We start from the raw sequence: 24,998 nt of genomic DNA, 5'->3' as shown, positions 1-24,998 counted from the left end.
TCCATATGAAATGACTTTTATAAACAAAAATAATCAAACAAAAAGAAAATACTTACGTTCGATTACATAGAGCAACAGTAAGATGTCTTTTCAAAAGATGAAGTGATTATATTGATATTGGGAATAGTCCAACACAAAAGCATAGACTTCGATTATAACTAAAGATTATCGCTACTGAATTATGACTAAGGATTACCGCTACTCTTAGGATAAAAGCTAAGATATGATAAGGAAAGATAATTTGATTTGTTTGATTAGTTTGGTATGAAACATCTTGCTTTGTTGAACTTCTTGTTATTTATAGATCTCTGTTGCAACTTCTCTTTAAGCGCTTCTCTTCTTTATTTCAACGATTATGACAACTAAACCATTTTCCACGTTAGTCTTTCGAATCTTTCTGCCTTTTGTGTCCTTCTAACTATTCTTTTCCGTTTGAACGCTTTCCACGTCTTAGACTTCTCGGTCGTGCTTCATCATCAAATAATGCGTATCATCCAGCTCAGCACCAACTATACTTCCATAGAAAGTATTTCAAATTTCTAAAGATCTTTCGCATGCTATACATTTCCCATGCAAGCACACGTATCCTTTTCAAATTACCTATTTCAGGAACTCAGAAATAGGGTACAACAATCGTACGTTAAAATCCTTCTGATCCATGGCTCTCAATGTTATGGTAGAAATGGAAAGAGTTATATGTGTGTGATTGTCCGACATTTTTCATTTAAAAATAAAAATAAAAATACAAGTCATCCATTCTAGGACTCAATTGATGGATCGACCCGATTCGTGTATCATCCTGCCACGTGTACCATGGAGAGATGGCTCTACCAGTTAGGATTTATGCGTTCTACCGTACCATCTATACCCTTCTATAACTACTGATCCATTATATGATCTCTTTAGCTCCTAACAACTTTTGTTTTGCATCATCACTTTAAAGGGGCACTAATCAAATGGCTAGGATCATTTGATTGATGTGCATTCCTACTCATTTGCCATCCACGGTACAACATACAAGATGAACAGTCCACAACAACAATATGCTGTCCACTTGTATTGATACCTTTAGCATATTTTTCGCAGTTAAATCACCACTGATGAGAGAGGCCGAGTAATTTTAAGGATGTAGGTCCAGTCATCAACACCAATGAGAGAGGAAGATTGAACCATGACTAGATGAAAGGTCCACTCAAGTAGCTTGGTACCTTTAAGTGGGGTCGTGGGCCCCACATGTGATGTAGGATGAGAATTAAACACATTCCTAACACACATGGACTAGAAGAAGCCCAATGAGAAATTGACAAAATTCAGCATAGTTTCAACCGGTTGACCTTTGTGGTCAACTGGTTGAAATTCCGCCAGAAATTTCAAATTGCTTGTTGACTAATTTCTGTCAGTTTAAATAGGTTGGAATACTGTTCGACAGGTTGAAATATTGTTCTAGATTGTTTTCTGGCTGATTTATGTCAATTTATATAGGTTGAAATACTGTTCGACATGTCGACAGATCAGGTCGATAGGTCGACAATCATAGAATTTTCAGTTTAAATCTCTAGACACTTTTTGGCTGTTTCGACCTATTAACTCAACAAGTTGATGGACAAAGGAATTTTACACGGGTTTTGGAATTTTTTTCTTTATTTAATTATGACTCTTTTAATTACGTTTTAAGGTTTTTTTAGAGTTATTTGACGATGCTAAACTCATTTTTTTCATAATGAATCTATCTATCAATAAAATTTCTTAGAAATTTTTATATCTATCATGGAGTCAAGAATTTTCTCTTGTGGATTCAAGATCACCTTATGGATTCAAGGTATTTATCAATCTAGGAAAATGATGATCGACCTCATCACGTCCTCCCTTACATCAATTGGTATCAGAATGAGACTTTTCCTCGGGTCGATGGCTTCCAACAACGGGTTGGGTACAATCCTATGGACAATGCTCAAGAGAGTTATCATTTAACAGTGACGACTTTCCAGGCGATGCAACAAGAATATCGATAAGTCATGCAAGGGCTATAGGCTTCTATCGATCGCATAATAGAGGCCCTAGGGCAACTCCATGTTCATGGCGATGATCCACCTCCGGTAGGTACTTGTAACGCCCCGTCCAAAAAGTAAACAGTGTCCTGAGGCACTCACGTGTGAACCGACTCAGGACCGAGCGATTCGATCGTATGCGTGGGCTTAAAACAGATTAATTAACCCCAAATCACCCTTCTGTACAATTTAAATTAAATTAAGATCGGGTCGAGCATAAGCCGTCAAGCCAGTCGGTCAAGTCATACTTAGCGACTGTCCGTACGGGCTGTGTATCGCCCGAAGAAGGTCTAAAAATTTTAAAATTTTTTCAGATCCTTGGGCCTACTGGGCTCATGGTCCCACGGAAACGCTAGGCCCTGATGATGCCCAAAAATGATCGAATAGCGCTGCCCCGCTAGCACTTGCAAACCGCGAGTCGCTAAGCCTTAGAAAAGGAAAATCCTGAATTTTAATCAATTGGCCCTGCTACTTGAGTCAGCAAATTCGGGCGTTCTAGCTGTCAGATCTCTTCTAAATTCACACCGAATGTTGAAAATAATTTCAGACCCGCACCTACAAAATCTGGCCGTTGATCGTAGAAGGATGACCATTGATCGTGAATCGGGCCGTTACGGTAAAATTCCGTATCCGTTTGCGATCAAACTTCACCCAACCCTTCATCGGGCAATGAGGCACCTATCCCATGTATCAAATGGGTCAGGGGTCTATTAGAGCAACTCCAATAACATAAAATGGGCCCCATCTGGCTAATTGGAGAATTTTCTCAAACATTAGGGTCAAAGGAAATAATCCCGGGTATATATAAACTCAACCCTCTCTCTCAAACCCATTTTTTCAGTAGCTGAGAAAGAGTGAGAGAGAGAGAGAGTGTGTGTATTTGTGTGGGAGGAGAGAGAAGGCCCCACCTTGATATGCATGTGAGACTTGGTGCTTAGATTTTGAAGATCTCAACAGCCTCACCTCTCCTCTAACGATGAATTCCATCGTTCTCCGTTGTTGGAAGAAGAAATTTCAACCCATCTAAGGAAATTTAGGATTTCTCGCCTCATTTCTCTGATTACTACAACATTCATGTAATTCTTATCATCCAATGCAATGCAGGACCCCGGCACCTCGAGCTTGTGGACCCAGCATCGCTAGAATCATCTAAGCAACCTCTAGCCAAATTTAGGTGAGGACCATTACCCCTTGGTGGCCGGTTATCGCGCCTAGCTTAGATTTAATGAACGTGCTTGGTGTATTATTAGTGCATGTTGTTGAATTTTCATTTGTATTATTAGGTTAATGGACTAGAAATTAACAAATTGTTGGGAAGAGATTTGGCCCTAATATTCCAAATGGTGAATTGTGCATTGGCATGCTTATGTAGGGTGCAATTATTTAAATTTCCTTAAATTGCTGCTAGTTGATTTTTATTTTCCTGGTTTGGTGTTAACTATGCTTAACATGATGACATGGATTGCTGTAGAATGGTAAATAATGGTTGGTTTCCTGATTTTATGATTAATCCTGCTTGGGTGAAAGTATGAAACATTATAAGTTGCTGATTGGTTGGGTCACTTGTCTGAATTTCTAAGTCATGGCCGAATAACGTGATGTATGATTGGCCTATAGAAGATCTATTTCGGTATATTGCTATATGGCTGTCCATGTGATCATACAGGCTGGAATATGTCATGTTGAATCTGTAAATTCGGGTGGAACATTATATGTTGCTATCCTTGTAATGATCACACTGAAATCTTGTCTTCCATATTTGAGTTGTATCCAAGAAACCTATGTTTGTGGTGCATTGTTGCATATTTTTCTTATGGATCAGCCGATTACCTGGAAGTTCTTGGGCAGTCCTTGTTAGACCTGTCCCTAAGTGAATCTGGCCCGATAGTTGAACCGTAGGTCATTGGCCATAGTTGGACTACATGAGATCTTGTTCTCAGCCTGATTAGTTATAGTTCAGCCCGTCGGGACACATTAACTATTAGTCAACCATCCTTATATGTTAACCTTGTTTGATTACGCTTGTATGAACACGAAGTACCTTAAGACCATTGCGCCCATTTTAAAATATGATTTACGGCCCACAAAGTCTCATGAGCCGGAGATGGTAGTATGGGACACTATGCTCGTGCTGTCAGCCTACACTGAGGTGACGAGCCTCCCCGTAGTGTCCATTGAGCGTTTGGACTCATGAGCCGGGAATGGTGGTATGGGACACTGTACCTGCATTATCGGCCTGTGTTGGGGTGACGACCTCCTTATAGTGACTGCAAGGGGGACATCTAAGTTCCAATTTTGATTCCGTCCATGTTATATTTTGTTTGGGATCAACAACTCCAATTCAGGACTAAGGATCGCAAGAATTAAATGACCACGACCCTTGAGCCGCGTGATCGGATTAGGGCAATAACTCCATTAGGGTATTCTGGTTTCCCCAACCTGCTGAATGAATGAACTTAACTAAACAACCTGGCTAACATGTTCCACGGCATTGCATTTATTATTGTTGGCGATTATGCAGTCAAGGTCACTTTTGAGGGAGTTTTGGTTCATTGCGAACGTGAGATATAGTTGCTTGAGGGAGTGTTGGTTTGTGAGAAGCATGCTTCATATCATAACCATGCATTTGCATTAACAACAGTGTTTAGGAATATGTGTTGTGTTGCTATTCATTAAATGTATTCTATGCATGATAATTCGATGCCTATTGCTAATGGTACCACTGAGTTGATCACTCACTCCCACTTTGGGACGGTGTTCTAAAACACCAACCAGAACCCGATATAGATGCAGGTACCCTGGAGCAGCACGCATTGGACGATGTCAGTGTCGACGACGATGAGGACCGGGTGTACTACCAGGAGTTTGGTGATCCTTATTAGCACAGTGGATGTCGGCGGGACTAGCCTAGACCCCAAGTCATTTTAGGGATTGATGAGTGTTTGAGATTAAATCCATGGATAACTGTTGAACTAAATTTATTAGGTTGATATGGTAGATGGGAACTTTTTATGAAACTTCAATTGGTTAGTGGCACTTGAATCTTAATCACTTGATTAGAAATTGAATATGTTTAGATTAATCCATCATTGCTTATTAATACCTGTTAAATGCATGCATCCGTGACTTATTATTGCACACGTAGCACTCGAGAATTCGGGAGCCGAGTAGCTACTCGGCCCTCAAATTTTGAGGCGTTACAATACTGAAATTCGTAATTGTGTTGATCGTATGGTGATTCTGGCGATCAATCGCAGAATCACACCCAAGAAGGTGGGATCCGCGACATGATTCCCCAACATCCCGGACGAGGCATTGATCGCATAGATTGGACAAATCGAGAATTCTGCGTGAAAGTCGATCTTCCTAGTTTCAATGACCAACTCCACATCGAGAACTTCCTTAGTTGGTTGCTGGAAGTCAAGTGCTTCTTCGACTACATAAATATTCTTGAGGAGAAAAAGGTTAAATAGGTGGTATACAAGTTGAAGGGTAGAACTTTAGCTTGATGGGAGCACCTACAACTCGAGCACACGAGGCAGATGAAAGCATCAATTCATACGTGGCCGAGGATGAAACAATTGTTATGTGCACGGTTCCTTCCTCGCGACTATAATTAGGTATTACTCCAACAATTCCAAAATTGTCGACTGGATAGTCGATCGGTAAGAGATTATTCAGAGAAGTCCTATTATTTATCAGTAAGAGTTGACCTAGTTGAGGAGTCGCGACAGGCCATTGGATTTGTTAGTGGCATGCACGTGGCCCTTGTAGGGGTGTAGAACCAATCCAATACTTTTAAAGTGGACAAGAAGTATCTCGTAATCGAACGGGATTTCATCAAATACTCTAAGGAGACGGGAGTGATGGTGGCACTAGTAGAAAAGAAAGTGGATGTGGAGTCCATGGTCGTTCTAGAAGATGTTAAACTTGTGTTGCAGGAGTTCAAGGCGATTGTGCTTACTAAACTTCTTGACGAATTATCCCTTATGCAGGCAATTGATCTTTCTCAAGTTGAGTTTGTTTGTAGCATCATGAAGAAACAACCTACCGTCCAGGCCCAATTTGAAGTTGTATATGCCTAAGTTCCTAAACCTGAACTCAACTTGTTTTCGTTGCCTAAATTACCCGGGTTAAATATTACAGCGAAGAATATAACAGTTCGAGTAACAAACTATTCATGCTGATGTCTAAGAGAAATCAGAGAAGCCTATTGCAAAATATAAGGAATAAGCTAATAAATGTTGACATCCGAAGTTGAATATATATTGTTAAATGAGTCCGTTGAATAATTCGAGGAAGTTGAACACGTACCGTGAACCAAACTCGATGACATATTTTTTTTAAGTGGAGGGGTCTAATATAAGACAAGAATCAAGTATATTCTTAACAAACATGGACTATGAGAAGCCCAAGGAGAAATTGACGAAATTTAGCATAATTTCGACAGGTCGACCTTAGGGGTCGATAAGTCGAAATTCCAGAATTTCCAGATTGCTTTCTGGCTTATTTATGCTAGTTTAGGCAGGTTGAAATAATGTTCGATATGTCGAAATATTGTTTCAGATTGCTGGCTAGCTACTTTTTGTCGGTTTAAATATGTTAAAATACTATTTGATATGTTGATAATTCAGGACGGGTTGAAAATCACAAAATTTTTATTTTAAATCTTTGGGCACTTTTTGGCTACTTCGGCCAGTCAAGTTGACAGGCCGACATATGGAGGAATTTTGTACAATTTTCAGAATTTATTTCATTAGGATTCTTTTGATTAGGCTTTAAGATTTATTTAGAGTTACGTAAAAATATTAAACTCTTTTTTTTTTCTTTTTAATGAATCTATATATTAATTTTAAAAAATTGAGAAATTTTCATACCTCTGACAAACGTAGATCCAAAAATCAAACAATAGTTCATCAGCCCATCCGGCTGTTCCGTACCTGGCACTCTTGATTAAATCCTGGCCATACGTCTTTTCCTTTCCGGTATCTTCTAGAATCTTCCAGAAGAACGCGATGGACCGGATATCGCACTGACACTGCCAGCAGCTACTTCGTGATGCTTTGTGAGCCCCACAATTATGTATGTAGTTTATCCACACCGTCCATCCTTTTTGGATCATTATCTTAGCCATAATCCAAATAATAAGTTAGATCCAAATCTCAGGGGGACCACACCACGGAAAAACAGTAGTGATTGAACTCCCACAATTAAAAACTTCCTACGGCCCAGTGTAATGTTCATTTGCCATCCAACCCATTGATAAGGTCACACGGCTCTGGATGAAGGGAAAACAAATATATCAACTTTCCAAAAGCCTTTTGTAGACCCCGGGAAGTTTTAATGATGGATGTTCAATAACTACTATTTCTTGTTGTGTAGTCCACTTAAGATCCGGATCTGACTCAAATTTTTTTTATCAAACCATAATCTGATCTGAAAAATTATATGAACGGCATAGATAAAACATATACATCATGATTGTGCCTACAGAGCATTGAGCAATAGCTACTTGCTGCTGCAGCGCCAGGCAGCTGGCAATCTGCCTCTCATTAGATATACCATACCAAGTAAGCTCCGTGGGGCCCACTGTAATTTATGTGTCTTATCCATTCCGTCCATCCGTTTTAACAGATTATTTTACTCTATCATGGAAAAATCGAAGAACATCTAAAGCTCAAGTGGACCACACCACATAGAACAGTGGAAATATTCACTTCCACCGGTCCAAGGTGATGATTATTCGTCATCCAACCTGTTCAAAATCTCACATAGACATGTACGAAGTGAAAAAAAAAAAAAAAATCACCTTGATCCAAAACTTCTGTATCCTTAGGATTTTCAACTGTAGACGTTCAATTCACATAGTTTCCAGTGTTATGGCCCACTTGAAATTTGTATATGCTTCAATTTTGGTATAATGCCCTAAAATGAACTGATAAAACTGATAGACGGAACGGATAAGATGCATACATAACAGTGGGCTCCACGGTTTAATCAGTATGCTGTAGTGTATGGAGTAACTTAGTACCCCCAAATCCCGACCGCGGGCTACATTGATGAGCTCAGGCCCACCTTTCAGAATCTTCTGGAAGAGCTCGACGATAGTGGCTGGGAGAAAAAGGGCCCGAGGGCAGTGATTGGAAGAACGCAGGGCAGTGCTTGCGTACTGAGTACACTCCATGGAGCTCACATGTGATATATGTATGTTATCCACGCCGTCCATCCATCTTACCAACTCGTTTTAGGTTGTAACTCAAAAATTAAAACATACATAAAGCTTAGGTTGACCACACCACAAAAAACAATGGAGATAATGATATACACGGTTGAGACCTTCCTAGGGCCAACTTTAATGTTTATTTATCATCTAACATGTTGATAAGGTCATACAGACATGGATGAAGATAAAACAAAAATATCATCATGATCCAATACTTTTGTGGCCCACAAGAAGTTTTCAACTGCGGGCGTTCAATTCCCACTGTTTCCTGTGGTGTGATCCAATTAAGATTTGTATATGCTTCAATTTTGCATTGAAGCACTAAAATAACTTTAGAAAACGGATGGACGGCGTGGATAAGACACATACATGTCAATGGACCCCACAGAGTTTACTCAGTACACTAGTTACTCAGTACGCAATCCACTCTCGAAAAAAAAAAAAAATATTCTTGTAAATTTCACTCTCCTTCCCCAATTATAAAAACGTCCATCTCCGTTATTTGTTACAAGCGCTTGCATACATTTCCAGAATCGTTTGTTTCAGTACATTGCGGAGAACTGCTTGATTAGAATGGAGAATCACGCTAACAGAGGCAGGGCTACAGGATCTAGAGGGAGGGGAAGACACCGATCAGAAAACCCGCATCAAAATCCTAACTTCTGGCAGAATCGCCAGTCGCCGGCGACCCATGTGCAGAATTCGGGCCGGGGTCGATTGTTTCGTGATCCGGCCACGCCCCACTCCGCGGCGCCTAGAGGGTATGGTGGCGATGGTGGGAGAGGGTCTGGTGGCCGGGGACGCGGTGGGAGAGGTGGGGCCCAGTATGTAGCCCGCCGACCAAATTCGGAGAGTGCTGCGACGACTGCCTCTGCCGGTGAGCATTTCTTCCACCATCTTATCGTCTTCGTTACTCTGTATTATTATTATTAATATTTTTTATTTTTATGATCGTGATTCGGATTATTTGGGTTGGTCTGGGATTGAAGAGAGCTTGACTCGGTTGGCTTGGGTGAGTTGACTGCAGATCACGTGCGAAAGTTGTCAGATGTGTGAAATCCAGCCGCTCATCAGGTGTGTCCCACCATGTACATGCACTGGCTTGAAACCCAGCCTGGCCCGATCATTTGGTGGGCCCCACTGTGAGGATTCCCTAGCCTGATCATCAGGTGGGGTCCACGGTGAGGATGCCCTGGCCCGAAACCCTGGTTAGCCCAATCATAGAGTAACCACACCATGAGGATGCCTTGAGGCTTGAAACGCGTGATGGTCTAATTATCAGGTGGCTCCACCTGAGAATGCCCTAGCCAGAAACCCAGGTGGGCCCAACCATGTTGATGGCCTGGTCTGAAACTCAGGCTGGCACAACCATCAGGTCCGCCCCACCAGGAACAATCGCTAGTCAGAAATCCGGGTTAGCCCAATCTTCAGATAGGCCCCAACATGATGATCATGCCCTGGTCTGAAACCCAGTCTGCCCAATCATTAGTGGCCCCACATGTACAGGGAAGATAAATAACTTCAGACAGGCTTAAAACGCTTGTATATCACGGAAGAAAAGAATCAAATAAACAAGTGACAAGCTAAAGCAAATTAAAACAAGAGGCATAAAGATCTACGTGGTGTGTGTATATATATACACACACACACACACACACACACTTTTTTAGATATCACATTCAAAATTAGACAATTACTCTTTAAGAATTTATATATTAGTATTATAACAAAAAACGTGAACGAATAAATGAATAATTAATAAGTTTTTCAAACAATACTTCTTTAGAGATCTTGAAATCTAGTGCATTTGTAGGAGAACGATACTCTTAAGTAATAAATTGTGTTAACAGCTTCTGCTATAAAAAACTGCTCAAGCGTAGTGGAACTTAGCACTAAGCGTACCATTTATACATTCAATGATTATGTTCTGTCATCGAGTACTAGGGACCATGCATTGCCTTTCGTTGCCATGCTCACCGTAAATATCCTTGAATTCTTTTAAGGTGAGCTCTTCATTGTTGTGGGTTCTTAGGCACTTTAATCTTCTCCTTTTAGTACAAATTTTATTATTTGTCTCACAAATATTTTGCAGTAGTTTGATCAGATACTTTAAACAAAACCATATCATCGAGTGCAATAAGAAGATATGTCACAACTAATTGATTTTATCCTTAAATATATTATCTATCATCAGGCTTATTTTGTTTTTCTTGAATTACAGTTGTACAACCTTCATTCACCAATACCGCGTCCATCTTGAGTTTCCACAACATGTAATTGGATTTCTCAAACTTCAGCACCTTGAATTTGGTAGAACTCGATTCAGCCATCTAAAACATAATTGCAACACAAATGCCAACATGTATTTTGTGTTAAAAGGCTTCTCAAATTTTGGATTTAATAGCGTTTATCACGGAAAAACACTCTCAAATGATCAATGCAAGTAAAGTAAAGCCATAAAAGAAAAATGGGCCAGACAAAAAACCCAAGAGAACCCTATTTATAGGTAGGGTTGTAACCGATCGACCCAACCCAAGTTTAGGTCAGGTTGGGTCAGGTTGTCAAGGGGCTAGGGTTGTTGGGTTAGGGTTGGAAAGCGTAAACTGATTTGAAATTGGATTGGGTGTGGGCCGAACAAATTCGGGTCAAGTTGGGAATAATCTCATGTATTTGAGTCAGATTGGTTGGATCCAACCATAACGTTTGTGGTGGCCTAAATGTGGCATTAGGTGCAGTTCTTCATGAAGAACCCGAGGGAGGTCGGCAACACTGGGAGCATCGCTCCCGGAATGGTTGTCGACATTGTGATCATTCAGTTTGAGGAGTATGATTTTTATCTATGCAGCTACAATGGACGCCTCAAGACAAGCAAGGCGACCAAATATTAATTCCTTTCCGACGAGTTCCGCTTCCAGTGGCTCGTCTTCAACCTCTGTTACACATTTCCCCGGTGCTCAAAACCAACATCACCGGTCCCACCACCGCTGGCGTATGTTGCCAGAAGTATGCCGACTCCTTTATGTGCTCGCCACCTTCATCGGCATCCTCTTCTTGGTCATCAATGGTCGCTTCAACGAGATCGCCAGCTTCCTGGAGGTGGTTGCTGTTCTCAAGAATCTCATGCTTTCAGGTTGAGGCTTTGGGCAACTCACTTAAGCTTCTGAATAAGCTTTGATTTTGTGAAAGTAGTCCATTGCTTAGAGAATGTTGGTTTGTTGGTAGATCCCAATAGATATCAACATTCTCTAAGTCATGGGCTGCTTTGACAAATGATAGTCTATTCAGTTAGTTTACTGAGTAAGAGTCTCTCTGGAGGTTTAAGCAGTTTAAGATCATTGTTTTTAAGTGTTTGTGTGTTGCTTGGACTAATGATTGCTATGGTTTGTTTTTTGGATAGCTAGTTTACTTTGAGTTGGAGTGTGTTTTAGGAAAGTTGTTTGAAGTAGGTTATATATAGTTATTGAAGAATCTAGTCAGTCTATCAGATATAACATTGTACAATCAAAGTCTAGCCATGAAAGTTCTACAAGCAAAAATCCATGGGATTGACTCTCTCAAAGAGATTGACATGAGTCATCTCTTCCCATGTATACCTCAATCTCTTGATCTCTTCGACTGAGTCAATCCCATAGATTTGGAATGAAATGAATCTTTGTTTGTAGAACTTCCATAGCTGGACTTTGATTGTGCACTGTCTAATTGATGAACTGATTAGATTCTTCAGCAACTATTAACCTACTAAAACATGGTCCAACTCAAAGTAAGCTAGGTATGCAAAAATCAAATCATAGTAGCCGTAAGTCCAATATGATGGATTGTTTAGATTCGTCAATAATAGGAATGTTGGTCTTGTGATAGTTAGTGTGTATTTTTGCTTTGTTTCATGTACTCTTATGAGACTCATTTCTACTATGGTTTGTTATTTGAGTACTGTTTGAAAGGTGTTGTTACTCTTCTAATAAATTTTACTTGTGTTGAAGATTTTCTTGTAAATTATCAAGGAGGCTTGCTGTGATCACATGTTATTTGAGCTTTTCCGTTAGGTGGGCCACAGATATTTTGGCATGACTCCTAGCACAAAACAAACGGGCAAATTTATTTATTTTTAACCCAACCCATCCAATTGTTTTGGACATTGGGCTAACTTAGGAGCAAAACAACGTGAGTTTTTGGCCAGATATTTTAACAGTGTGGCCCACCTGATATGTGGTGCATGGCATATTGGCTGTAAGGCATAATAGATGAATGGTGGAGATTTAAGTGCTTCATAACTTAGACATTAAACATTGAGATATGCATATATGATAGTTCTGTTTTCCTGTCATTGGACGTGTGAATTTGTTATTAATCATTCCTTCACATATATGGAGAAATAATTGCTTCTCCAAGTCCATGGATGTGGCCATCATTTGGGGTTCGAGCAGGTGGTGGGACCCAGTCATCCAAGTGTCGTTCTACCTATTTGTTCTAACACCACGTTGATGGACGGCTGTGAAAGAACTCGGTATTGAAATTTGTGTTTTGAATTAATTTTTAATCAGAGAGAGGCTAATCAGATGAGGGAAGATGGTTCATGGAAGTCTTACGGATGTGATCCAGATTTAGAAGTGGTATGGTGATCAAGACCATTGATCTGTTGGTCCCAGAATCGTAGTGATTTGACAATGGTAATCAAGACCATCGATCCGGTGGCCCACAATCGTAGTGGTTTGACAATGGTGGCCATGGGATCATTGTGACATTCTGCTTTTCTATTGGGGACTGTAGCCATCCTTCTGCTAAACTTTAATGTGACTGTACATGTGCGGCCAACCATTGGATGGAAACCATGGTCTGATTGCTTTGATTTTTTGGGCTGAGGCCCAGAAAACCAATGGCCTTGATCACTGGACACAAGTGCCAGATGTAGGATTAGCTCTTTTTTTTTTTATTACATGAGGCTAGATCACTACAAAGCCTTGTGGGTTAAGCTTAACCAACATCACTCTATGTGGGGTCCACCGTTGTGTGTATGATATCCAATACGTCCATCATTTGTCCCCCTCATATTCTTGCCACCCAAAAAGCAGGCTGATCCAAAACTGGTGGGCCACTCATGGGAACGGTTGGGATGCACGCCCACCATTAAAAGCATTCTAGATTGCATATGAGGCCCACCATATCCTTCCATAGCTATCTACTACATTTAGAAGATGCGCCCCAATTGGATGAACGGAAATCCAAAAATCAGGCCCATTCAGAAACTCGGATTTGCCACACCACTTAAATCTATGGGTCTTAGTCATGCTTTTACATGGTGTGGCCCACCTAAGTTTGGGATCAGTTTGATTTTTGGCCACCAAATAGAACATGAGAGGCGCACATGATGGGATGAAATAAATGACATGCACACATCAGAGTGGGCCCCACACACTTGGTATTGAAATGACCTTATAAACGATTTGAATAGCATATAAACATCAAGGTAGAGCCCAGGAAGGTTTCAACGGTAGAAATTTCTTTCCCCAATCTTCCCTCTCGTGTGACCCACTTGAGTTCTTTTTCCACCTAATTTTTGGTTGTGCGACCTGAAATGAACTCGAAAAACGAATGGACGGAATGGATTTCTCACATACATTTCAGTGGGCCCCACCCAGCATCCTTGTGCAGGAACTTCCTGCGAAAGGCTTTCACATGAAATCCGCGTCCGAACTTCAACATGCAAGGCTTCCCTTCCCGGAAACGGATTGGCTACTCCCCCTGCCACCAGCCCCGTGGCTGATGGTCGGTGCTCTGTGGGCCCACCATGATGTTTGTGTTTCATCCATTCCGTTTATCCATTTTTACATATCATTTTAGGGTTTTATACCAAAAATGAGAGGATATAAATATCAGGCGGACCACACTATAAGAAAACAATAGTGATTAGATATCCACCATTAAAATCCTCCTAAGGCTTAATGTACTGTTTATTTGACATCCAATCTGTTGATTAGGTCATACAGGCCCAGATGAAGGGAAAAAACAAATATCAGCTTGATCCAAAACTTTCATGGCCCTCAAAAGGTTTTTAATGGTCGACGCTTATTCAACACTGTTTCCTGTAATGTGGTCCACTTGAGATTGGGATATATCTCATTTTTGGTCTTATACCATAAAATGATATGGAAAAATAGATGGACGGCATGGATGAAATACTTACATCATGATCGGGCCCACAGAGCACTGACCACCAGCCATTGGCTGGTGGCAGGGGGGAGTAGCCAATCCGTTTCCCTTCCTTCCGGCCAATGTCTGACTTCTTTGGAACATCCGGTGGTGCGGACGCCGATCGGATACTGACAGGTTGAGTAGCGAGACTGGCTATTGAAGTGACGTCACCAACTTCTTTGGGCCCCACCATGATGTATGTGTTGTATCCATGCGGTCCATGCATTTGGAGAGATCATTTTAGGGCATAGTCCAAAGAACGAGGCAGATCCAAGGCTGGGTGGACCTACCACAGAAAACAGTGATGAGAGTGACGCTTACCGTTGAAACCTTCCAAAGGTCCACCATGATGTTTATTTGAGATCCTACCTATTCATGTGTTAAAGCAGACATGAAAGAATGGAAAACACAAATATTAGCTTGATCGGAAACTTTTGCAGCCCATGGAACTTTTTAGTGGTGGCTGTCACTCTCACCAAAACAACCAAATAAAAAAGAAATACTTATGATAAATCAAACGGTGCAACAATAAGATAGCTTTATAGAAGATTAAGTGATTGCATTGGTAAAGTAAATATTTTAGTACAAAAGTATAGTCTTCCATTGCAGTTAAATATTACCTTTTACTAAATGATTAAAAGATTACCACTACTCTTAGGATAAATCTAAGATACGATAATGATAGATAATTTGATTTGTTTGATTAGTTAATTTGGTACAAGATGTATTTTACTTCTTGTTTTTTATAGATATATGTTGCAATTTCTCTTTAAGCGCTTCTTATTTTTTTTATTTCAATAATTATGGCAACTAAATTGTTTGCTATGTTAGTCTTTTAAATTTTTCTATTTTTTCATGACTTTATAATCTTTTTTTTTCACTTGATCACTTTCTACCTCTTAGTCCTTTCCGACGTGTTTCATCATCAAATGATGTGTGTCATCCACCTCAACACCAACTATACTTCCATAGACAGTGTTCAAAATCTCTAAAAATCTTTCGCATGGTATATATTTTCCATGTAAGCACACCTGTCCTTTTCAAACTGGCTATTTCAAAGACTCGGAAATAGGGTAGAACAATTAGACGTTAAAATCCTTCCAATCCATGGCTCTCAATGTTATGGTAGAAATGGAAAAAGTTATATGTACCAGATTGTCCAACATTTTTCATTTTTATAAATATAATTCATCCATGCCAAGACTCGATTAATAGATCCACCCGATTCAAATATCGCTCTGCCACCCGTACTTTGGAGAGATGGCTCTACCAGTTGAGATTCCTGGGCTCTACCCTTACGTAACTACTGATCCGTTGTGTGATCTTTCTGACTCTAATAATTTTTGGTTTTGTACCGTCACTTTAAAGGGCACTAATCAATTCCCTATGATCATCTGAATGATGTGCATTCCTACTCATTTGCCATCCATAGTATGACATATAAGATGAACGGTCTACAATGACAACATGCCTTCCACTTATATTGATACCCTTAGCATATCTTTCACAATTGAATCACCACTGATGAGAGAGGCCGAGTAATTTTGAGGATGTGGGTCCACTCATCAACATCGATGGGAGAGGAAGATCAAAACATGCCTAGATGAAAGGCCCACTCAAGTAGCTCAGTACCTTTAAGTGGGGTTGTGGGCCCCACATGTGATGTAGGATGAGGATCAAATATATTCCTAACACACATTGACTGAAAGAAGCCCAAGAAGAAATTGACAAAATTTGGCATAGTTTTCAAAATTCTTCAAAAATTTTCAGATTGTTTGCTGGCTAATTTCTATAAGTTTAGACAGGTAGAAATACTGTTCGAAACGTCAAAATATTATTTGACATATCAAAATACTATTCCAAATGTTGGCTAATTTCTGCCAGTTTAGACATGTTGAAACACTGTTCAACAGGTTGACAGGTCAAAAATTACATAATTTTCGATTTAAATCTCTAAATGTTTTTTGGTTGTTTCAACCCGTTCACTCAACAGGTCAAGAGACGACAAAATTTTGCACGATTTTCAGAATTTATTTCTTTATTTGATTAAGACTCTTTTGATTATGTTTTAGGGTTTATTTAGAGTTATTTAAGGATGATAAACTCATTTTTTCATAATGAATCTATCTATCAATTTATCAATAAAATTTCTTAAAATTTTTTATATCTCTTATGGAGTCGAGAATTCTCTTGTGGATTCAATAGCACCTTATGGATTCAATGTATTTATCGATTGATGAAGACGATGATCGAACTCATCACATCCCACCCGTACGTCAGTTTGTATTAGAGTGATGCTTTTTCTCAGATCAGTGGTTATTATCCCATGGATGGTGCTCTAGGGAGTTATCTTTTAACAGTGACGGCTTTTGAGGCGGTGCAATGAGAGTATCTCCAAATCATGCAAGGGCTACAAGTTGTCGTTGATTGTATGACGGAGGCCTTAGGACAACTCTGTGTTCGTGCTGATGATCTGCCCCCGGTAGGCACTGAAATTCGTAATCGTGTTTATTGTAGGGCAATGCAGGCAGTGAATTATAGAATCGCACCCGAGAAGGTGGGATCTAGCGACATGATTCCCCAACATTTCAGATGAGCCATTGATCGAATAAATTGGACGGATCAAGAATTCTGCATGAAAGTCAATCTTCCTAGTTTCAATAATCAATTCCACATCGAGGACTTCCTCGATTGGTTGTTAGAAGTCAAACGCTTCTTCGACTACATAAAAATTCTTAAGAAGAAGGTTAAATTGGTGGTATACAAGTTGAATGGTGGAACTTCGGCTTAGTGGGAGCAATTTCAACTCGAGCACACGAGGCAGATGAAAGCACCAATCCATACGTGGCTGCAAATAAAGCAATTTTTGCGTGCACGGTTCATCCCTCGCTACTATGATCAGGTATTGCTCTAACAACTCTAAAATTGTTGGCAGGATAGCCAATTGGTAAAAGATTATTTAGAAAAGTCCTATTGTTTATCGGTGAGAGGTGAGTTAGTTGAGGAGTCACGAAAGATTGCTGGATTCATCAATGGCATGCATGTGGCTCTTGTAGGATTGGAAAACCAATCCGATACTTTTAAAGTGGATGAGCAACATCTCATGAATGAACATGATTTCATCAAACACTCTAAGTAGACAGGAGTGATGGTGGTACTAGTAGAAAAGAAAGTGAATGTGGAGTCCGTGACTGTTCTAGAAGATGTAAAACCCATGTTGCAGGAATTTAAGGTGATTATGCTAGCCAAACTTCTCGACGAATTATCCCCTATGCAAGAGATTGATCTTTCTCAAGTTGACTTTGTATGCAACACCATGAAGAAACAGCCTACCTACCAAACCTAATTTGAAGTTGTATATGCCCGACTTCCTAAACCTACATTCAACTTGTTTCCATTGCCTAAATTATCTAGGTTGAATGTTACGGCGAAGAATATGATAGTTCGAGTAGCAACTATTCATGCTGATGTCCAAGAGAAATCAGAGAAGCTTACCGCAAAATACAAGGAATATGCTAATAAATGTCGATATCTGAAATTGAATACGTATTGTGAACCAGGTACCTACCTTGAAGACCTCGAGGAAGTGAACACGTACCGTGAACAAAACTCAAGTATAGATTTTTTATTTTTATTTTTCAAGTGGAGGGGTCTGATGTAGTATGATGTAGTACAGGGATCAAGCATATTACTAACATATATGGACCGGAAGAAACCCAATGATAAATCGACAAAAATTAGCATAGTTTCAACAACTCGACCTTTGTGGTTGACAACTTGAAATTTTGCCTAAAAGTCTATATTACTTGCTGGTTGATTTCTGCTAGTTTAGACAAGTTAAAATATTGTTCAATATGTCCAAATATTGTTTCAAATTATTTGCTAGCTGATTTCTATAATTTTAGATAAGTTGACAAATTAAGTTGACAGGTTGACAAATTCGACGGGTCAAAGAAAGTGGAATTTTGCATGATTTTTAAATTTATTTCTTTATTTGTTTAGGACTCTGTTGATTACATTTTAAATTTTGTTTAAAGTTATGTAAGGAAATTAAACTTTTTTTAAAAAAATAAAGAATAAATCTATATCTTTTGTCTATATGAAAATTTTCTCTTATAAATTCAAGATTACCCCGTTGTTTCAAGGTAGCTTTTGATTGAGAAAGATGATGATCAAGCTCATCACGTCCTGCCCTACGTGACATTTCACCACCATCCAATGAGATCCATGGATCAACAATTGATGGAAAAGCCCAGGCGTAAGTTTTGGGCCTTGGCCAGGAAGTTAGTGACTTTAATCAACCTCGTGGCCATACGAAGTGGGCCCATTCATCAACGCCATCAGATGTTTGATCAGCACCGATGAGAGAGGAAGAATGGAAGGTGACTAGACAAGGCCCACCCAAGTAGCTCGGTGCCTCAAGTGGGGTGTGGGCCCCATTGCCACCTCCAACAAATGTAGATCCAAGGATCAAACAATACCTCATCAGGCCACCCGACAGTTCCGTACCGGGCACTCTTGATTAAATCCTGGCCATGCGTCCTTTCCTTTCCGGTATCCTCCTGAAGATCACAAGGGCAGTTTGGGACGCAGATTGCGTCCTACTAATCCGTCCGTTCAGGGCTCTGTGGGACCCACCATGATGTAAGTTTTTATCCATGCCATTCATCGCTTTTCTCAGATCATTTTAATGCATGTATGTAAAATTTAAACAGGTCGACAACTCCAATGGACCACACCGGAGGAAGCTGCAGTGATAATGACACCCACCGTTGAAACCTTTCTAATGGCCACCGTGATGTTTGTTTTTATCATCCAACCTATTAATAAGGTCATGTAGGCGTGGATGAAGTGAAAAAATAAATATTAGCTTGATCCTAAACTTCTTCAGCTCCTACGAAGTTTTTAACGGTGGAAATTAAATCCCTACTTTGTGGTCCACTTAAGCCCTATACCTTGCTCAGTATTTTTGATCATAATTTAACATGATCTGAGAAAAGCGATTAACGGCTTGGATAAAGCACTTACATCACGGTGGGCCCCACAGAGCCCTGCCGTCCGGGCGGGGGTAGGACGCAATCCGCGTCCGGCAGTTTGGTGGTCAGGACGTGGGCCACTTTTATGAGCTCAGGCCCACCTTTTAGAATTGTCTAGAAGAACGCTAGGGGTGCGGATTTCGCACCAGCAGCGACTTCGTGGTGCTTTGTGGGCCCACAATTATGTATGTAGTTTATCCACTCCGTCCATCCATTCTTAGATAATTACTTAGGGCATAATCCAAAAATTAAGGTAAATAAAAATCTCAGGTGGACCACACCACAGAAAAAATTGAACGACTGCCGTTAAAAACTTCCTAAGGCCCACTGTAATGTTTATTTGCCATCCAACCCATTGATAAGGTCACACGGATCTTGATGAACGGAAAACACGTATATCAACTTCCTAAAAGACTTTTTTGGATCCCAAGAAGTTTTAATGATAGGTGTTAATAAATATTATTTCTTGTTGTGTGGTCCACCTAAGATCGGGATCTGCATCATTTTTTGAATCATGCCATAATTTGATCTGAAAAAGTGCACGGACGGCGTAGATAAAACACATACATCATGATAGGGCATACAGAGCATTGATCAATAGATACTTGCAACTGCCGCGTTCGGCAGGCAATCTGCCTCTCGGTAGCTCTAGCATACCAATCAAACTCCGTGGGGCCCAATCTAATGTATGTATCTTATCCACTCTGTTCATCCGTTTTACCAGCTTAATTTACTGCATTATGAAAAAATTGAAGAAAATCCAAAGCTCATGTGGACCACACCACATAGAACAGTGGGAGTATTGACTTCCACCGGTCCACGGTGATGATCATTTGTCATCCAATCCGTTCAAAATATCAAATAGACATGGATAAAGGAAAGAGAAAAAAAGAATCACCTTGATCCAAAACTTCTGTGCCTTTCAATTCACATCGTTTCCTATGGTGTGGCCCACTTGAACTTTGGATATGATTGAATTTTGGTCTTATACTCTAAAATGAACTGATAAAACTGATAGACCGTGCGGATAATACTCATAAATAATATTGGGCCCCACAGTTTAATCAGTACGCTATAGTGTATCCAGTAACTCAGTATCCAATCCGCAAGCGCAGGCCATACTGATGAGCTCAGCCCCGCCTTTCAGAATCTTCTGGAAGAGCGCGAGGGTAGTGGTTGGGAGAAAAAAAGGGCCCAATGCCAGTGATTGGAAGAGCGCAGGGCAGTGATTGCGTACTGAGTACACTCCACGCAGCTCACATGTGATATATGTATGTTATCCACGCCGTCCATCCATCTTACCAACTCGTTTTAGGATGTTACTCAAAAATTAAAACATATACAAAACTTAAGCTGACCACACCGTAAGAAACAATGGGGATAATGATATACACAGTTGAGACCTTCCTAGGGCCCACATTATTTTTTTATTTTTCATCTAACATGTTAATAAGGTCATACAGACATGGATGAAGATAAAACAAAAATATCAGCTTGATCCAAAAATTCTGTGGCCCACAAGGAGTTTTCAACTGCAGACGTTCAATTCCCGCTGTTTCCTGTGGTGTGATCCAATTAAGATTTGTATATTCTTCAATTTTTGATTGAAGTACTAAAATACTTTAAAAAACGGATGGACGGCGTGGATAAGACACGTACATGTCAATGGGCCCCGCAGAGTTTACTCAGTACACTAGTTACTCAGGACGCAGTCCGCTCTCTAAAAAAATGAAAAAGAAAAAAGTCTTTCTCGTAAATTTCCAGTCTCCTTTCCCCACTATAAAAGAGTCGTCCATGTCTCTTATCTATTACAGGCGCTTGCATACATTTCCAGAATCGTTTTTTTCAGTACATTGCGGAGAACTACTTCCTTAAAATGGTGAATCACGCTACCAGAGGCAGGGCTACAGGATCTAGAGGGAGGGGGAGAAACCGATCAGAAAACCCACATCGAAATCCTAACTTCCGGCAGAATTCAGTTCAGAATCGCCAGTCTCCGGCGACCCATGTGCTGAATTCGGGCCGCGGTAGATCGTTCCGTGATCCCGCCACGCCCTACTCGGCGGCGTCTAGAGGGTATGGTGGCGATGGCGGGAGCGGGTCTGGTGGTCGGGAACGCGGTGGGAGAGGTGGGGCCCAGTATGTGGCCCGCCGACCGAATTCGGAAAGTGCTGCGACGACTGCCTCTGCCGGTGAGCATTTCTTCCACCATCGTTACCCTGTATTATTATTATTTTTATGATCGTGATTCGGATTATTTGGGTTGGTCTGGGATTGACGAGAGCTTGACTCGGTTGGCTTGGGTGAGTTGACTGCAGATCACGTGCGAAAGTTGTCAGATGTGTGAAATCCAGCCGCTCATCAGGTGTGTCCCACCATGTACATGCACTGGCTTGAAACCCAGCCTGGCCCGATCATTTGGTGGGCCCCACTGTGAGAATTCCCTAGCCTGATCATCAGGTGGGGTCCACGGTGAGGATGCCCTGTCCCGAAACCCTGGTTAGCCCAATCATAGAGTAACCACACCATGAGGATGCCTTGAGGCTTGAAACGCGTGATGGTCTAATTATCAGGTGGGCCCCACCTGAGAATGCCCTAGCCAGAAACCCAGGTGGGCCCAACCATGATGATGGCCTGGTCTGAAACTCAGGCTGGCACAACCATCAGGTCCGCCCCACCAGGAACAATCGCTAGTCAGAAATCCGGGTTAGCCCAATCTTCAGATAGGCCCCAACATGATCATGCCCTGGTCTGAAACCCAGTCTGCCCAATCATTAGTGGGCCCACATGTACAGGGAAGATAAATAACTTCAGACAGGCTTAAAATGCTTGCATATCACAAAAGAAAATATATATATATATACACACTTTTTTAGATATTACATTCAAAATTAGACAATTACTCTTTAAGAATTTATATATTAGTATTATGACAAAAAATGTGAATGAATAAATGAATAATTAATAAGTTTTTCAAACAATACTTCTTTAGAAATCTTGAAATCTAGTGTATTTGTAGGAGAAAGATACTTTTAAGTAATAAATTGTGTTAATAGCTTCTGCTATATATATTTAAAAAATAAAAATAATTAAAAAAACTGCTCAAGCGTAGCGGAACTTAGCTCTAAGCGTACTGTTTATACATTCAACGATTATGTTCTGTCGTGGAGTACTAGGGAACATGCATTGCCTTTCGTTGCCATGCTCACTGTAAATATCCTTGAATTCTTTTAAGGTGAGCTCTTCGTTGTTGTGGGTTCTTAGACACTTTAGTTTTCTTCCTTTTAGTATAGATTTTATAATTTGTCTCACAAATCTTTTGCAGTTGTTTGATCAGATACTTTAAACAAAACCGTATCATCGAGTGCAATAAGAAGATTTGCATGTCACCGCTAATTAATTTTATCCTTAAATATATTATCTATCATCAGACTTATTTTCTTTTTTTTTTGAATTACAATTGTACACAGCCTTCATATATCAATACCGTGTCTATCTTGAGTTTCCACAACATGTTATTGGATTTGTCAAACTTAAGCACTTTGAATTTGGTAGAACTCGATTCAGCCATCTAAAACATAATTGCAACACAAATGCCAACATGTATTTTGTGTTAAAAGGCTTCTCAAATTTTGGATTTAATAACGTTTGTCACAGAAAAACACTCTCACATGATAAATGCAAGTAAAGTAAAACCATTAAAAAAAAAAAAAAAAACCCAAGAGCTCCATAAGACCCTATTTATAAGTAGGGTTGTAACCGATTGACCCAACCCAAGTTTAGGTCAGGTTGGGTCGAGTTGTCAAGGGGCTAGGGTTGTTGGGTTGGGCTTGGAAAGCGCAAACCGATTTGAAATCGGGTTGGGTTCGGGCTGAGCAAATTCGGGTCAGGTTGGGAATAATCTCATCTATTTGAGTCAGATTGGTTGGGTCCAACCATAACGTTTGTGGTGGCCCAAATGCGGTACAGTTAGATGCAGTTCTTCGGTCAGCAACACCAGAACATCGCTCCTGGAATGGTTGTCGACATCACTGTCATTCATTTTGAGGAGTATGATTTTTATCTATGCAGCTACAATGGATGCCTCAAGACAAGCAAGGCAACCAAATATTAATTCCTTTCCTACGAGTTCCACTTCCAGTGGATCATCTGCCACGTCTGTTACACATTTCCCCGGTGCTCAAAACCGACACCACCGCTGGCGTATGTTGCCAGAAGTATGCCAACTCCTTTATGTGCTCGCCACGCCAGAAGTATGCCGACTCCTTTTTGTGCTCGCCACCTTCATCGGCATCCTCTTCTTGATCATCAACGGTCGCTTCAACGAGATCAGCAGCTTCCTGGAGGTCGTTGCTGTTCTCAAGAATCTTATGCTTTCAGGTTGAGACTTGGGCAACTCACTTAAGCTTCTGAATAAGCTTTGATTTTGTGAAAGTAGTCTATTACTTAGAGAATGTTGTTTTCTTGACAGATCCCAACAAATCCACATACTCTAAGCAGTAGGCTGCTTTGACAAATGATAGTCCATTCAGTTAGTTTACTGAGTAAGAGTCTCTGGAGGTTTAAGCAGTTTAAGATCCTTGTTTGCAAGTGTTTGTGTGTTGCTTGGACTTATGATTGTTATGGTTTGTTCTTTGGATAGCTAGTTTACTTTGAGTTGGAGTGTGTTTTAGGAAAGTTGTTTGAAGTAGGTTATATATAGTTATTGAAGAATCTAGTCGGTCTATCAGATCAAACAGTGCACAATCAAAGTTTAGCTATGAAAGTTCTACAAGCAAAAATTAATGGGATTCTCTCCTTCAAAGAGATTGATATGAGTCATCTCTTGCCATTTATACCATGTATACCCATGGATTTTGAATGAAATGGATCTTTGTTTGTAGAACTTTCATAGCTAGAATTTGATTGTGCATTGTCTAGTCTAATGAACTTATTAGATTCTTCAATAACTGTTAACCTACTAAAACATGGTTCAACTCGAAGTAAGCTAGGTATGCAAAGAGCAAATTACCATAGTAATCATAAGTCCGATCTAATGGATTGATCAAATTAGTCAATAATAGGAGTGTTGGTCTTGTGATGGTTTGTGTGTGTTCCTTTGTTTCATGTACACTCTTATTAGACTCATTTCTACTATGGTTTGTTATTTGAGTGTTTGAAAGGTGTTGTTACTCTCCTAATAAATTTTAATGGTGTGGAAGATTTCTTGTAAATTATCAAGGAGGCTTGCTATGACCACATGTTATTTGAGCTTTCCATTAAGTGGGCCACGGATATTTTGGCTTGACTCTGCACAAAACAAACGGGCATTTTTCTAACACGACCCAACCCACCCACTTGTTTTGGACATTGGGCTAACTTAGGAGGAAAACAACCTGAGTTGTTGGCCAGATATTTAAACAGTGTGGCCCACCTGATATGTGGTGCATGGCATGTTAGATGAATGGTGGAGATTAAGTGCTTGATAACTTAGATATAGACCATTAAGATATGCACATATGA

General features: G+C 40.3%; 2 protein-coding genes across 3 annotated transcripts; both read left to right on the top strand.

Moving 5' to 3' along the window:
• The first annotated feature begins 8,749 nt into the window (after positions 1-8,749).
• On the top strand, positions 8,750-24,338 carry LOC131218730 (uncharacterized). Of its 2 annotated transcripts, XM_058213483.1 has the most exons (3): positions 8,750-9,148; positions 11,117-11,303; positions 23,743-24,338. In XM_058213483.1, exons 1-3 carry the CDS (start codon positions 8,845-8,847, stop codon positions 23,879-23,881), a joined length of 630 nt encoding a protein of 209 aa, XP_058069466.1. In that variant the 5' UTR covers positions 8,750-8,844; the 3' UTR covers positions 23,882-24,338. The 2 variants fall into 2 exon arrangements, with proteins under 2 accessions (XP_058069466.1, XP_058069467.1); XM_058213484.1 differs by lacking the exon at positions 23,743-24,338 and having other exon boundaries at positions 8,753-9,148; positions 11,117-12,250.
• On the top strand, positions 21,301-22,351 carry LOC131218732 (uncharacterized). The gene is made up of 2 exons (XM_058213486.1): positions 21,301-21,688; positions 21,815-22,351. The coding sequence occupies exons 1-2, from the start codon at positions 21,373-21,375 to the stop codon at positions 21,841-21,843; spliced, it is 345 nt and encodes a 114-aa protein (XP_058069469.1). The 5' UTR covers positions 21,301-21,372; the 3' UTR covers positions 21,844-22,351.
• Positions 24,339-24,998: the final 660 nt, after the last annotated feature.

The sequence above is a fragment of the Magnolia sinica genome, chromosome 11 (genome assembly GCF_029962835.1).
Source record: "Magnolia sinica isolate HGM2019 chromosome 11, MsV1, whole genome shotgun sequence".
Classification (NCBI taxonomy): Eukaryota; Viridiplantae; Streptophyta; class Magnoliopsida; order Magnoliales; family Magnoliaceae; genus Magnolia; species Magnolia sinica.
Note: the sequence above shows the minus strand (reverse complement) of the source record. Positions and strands in the feature narration are given on the sequence as shown.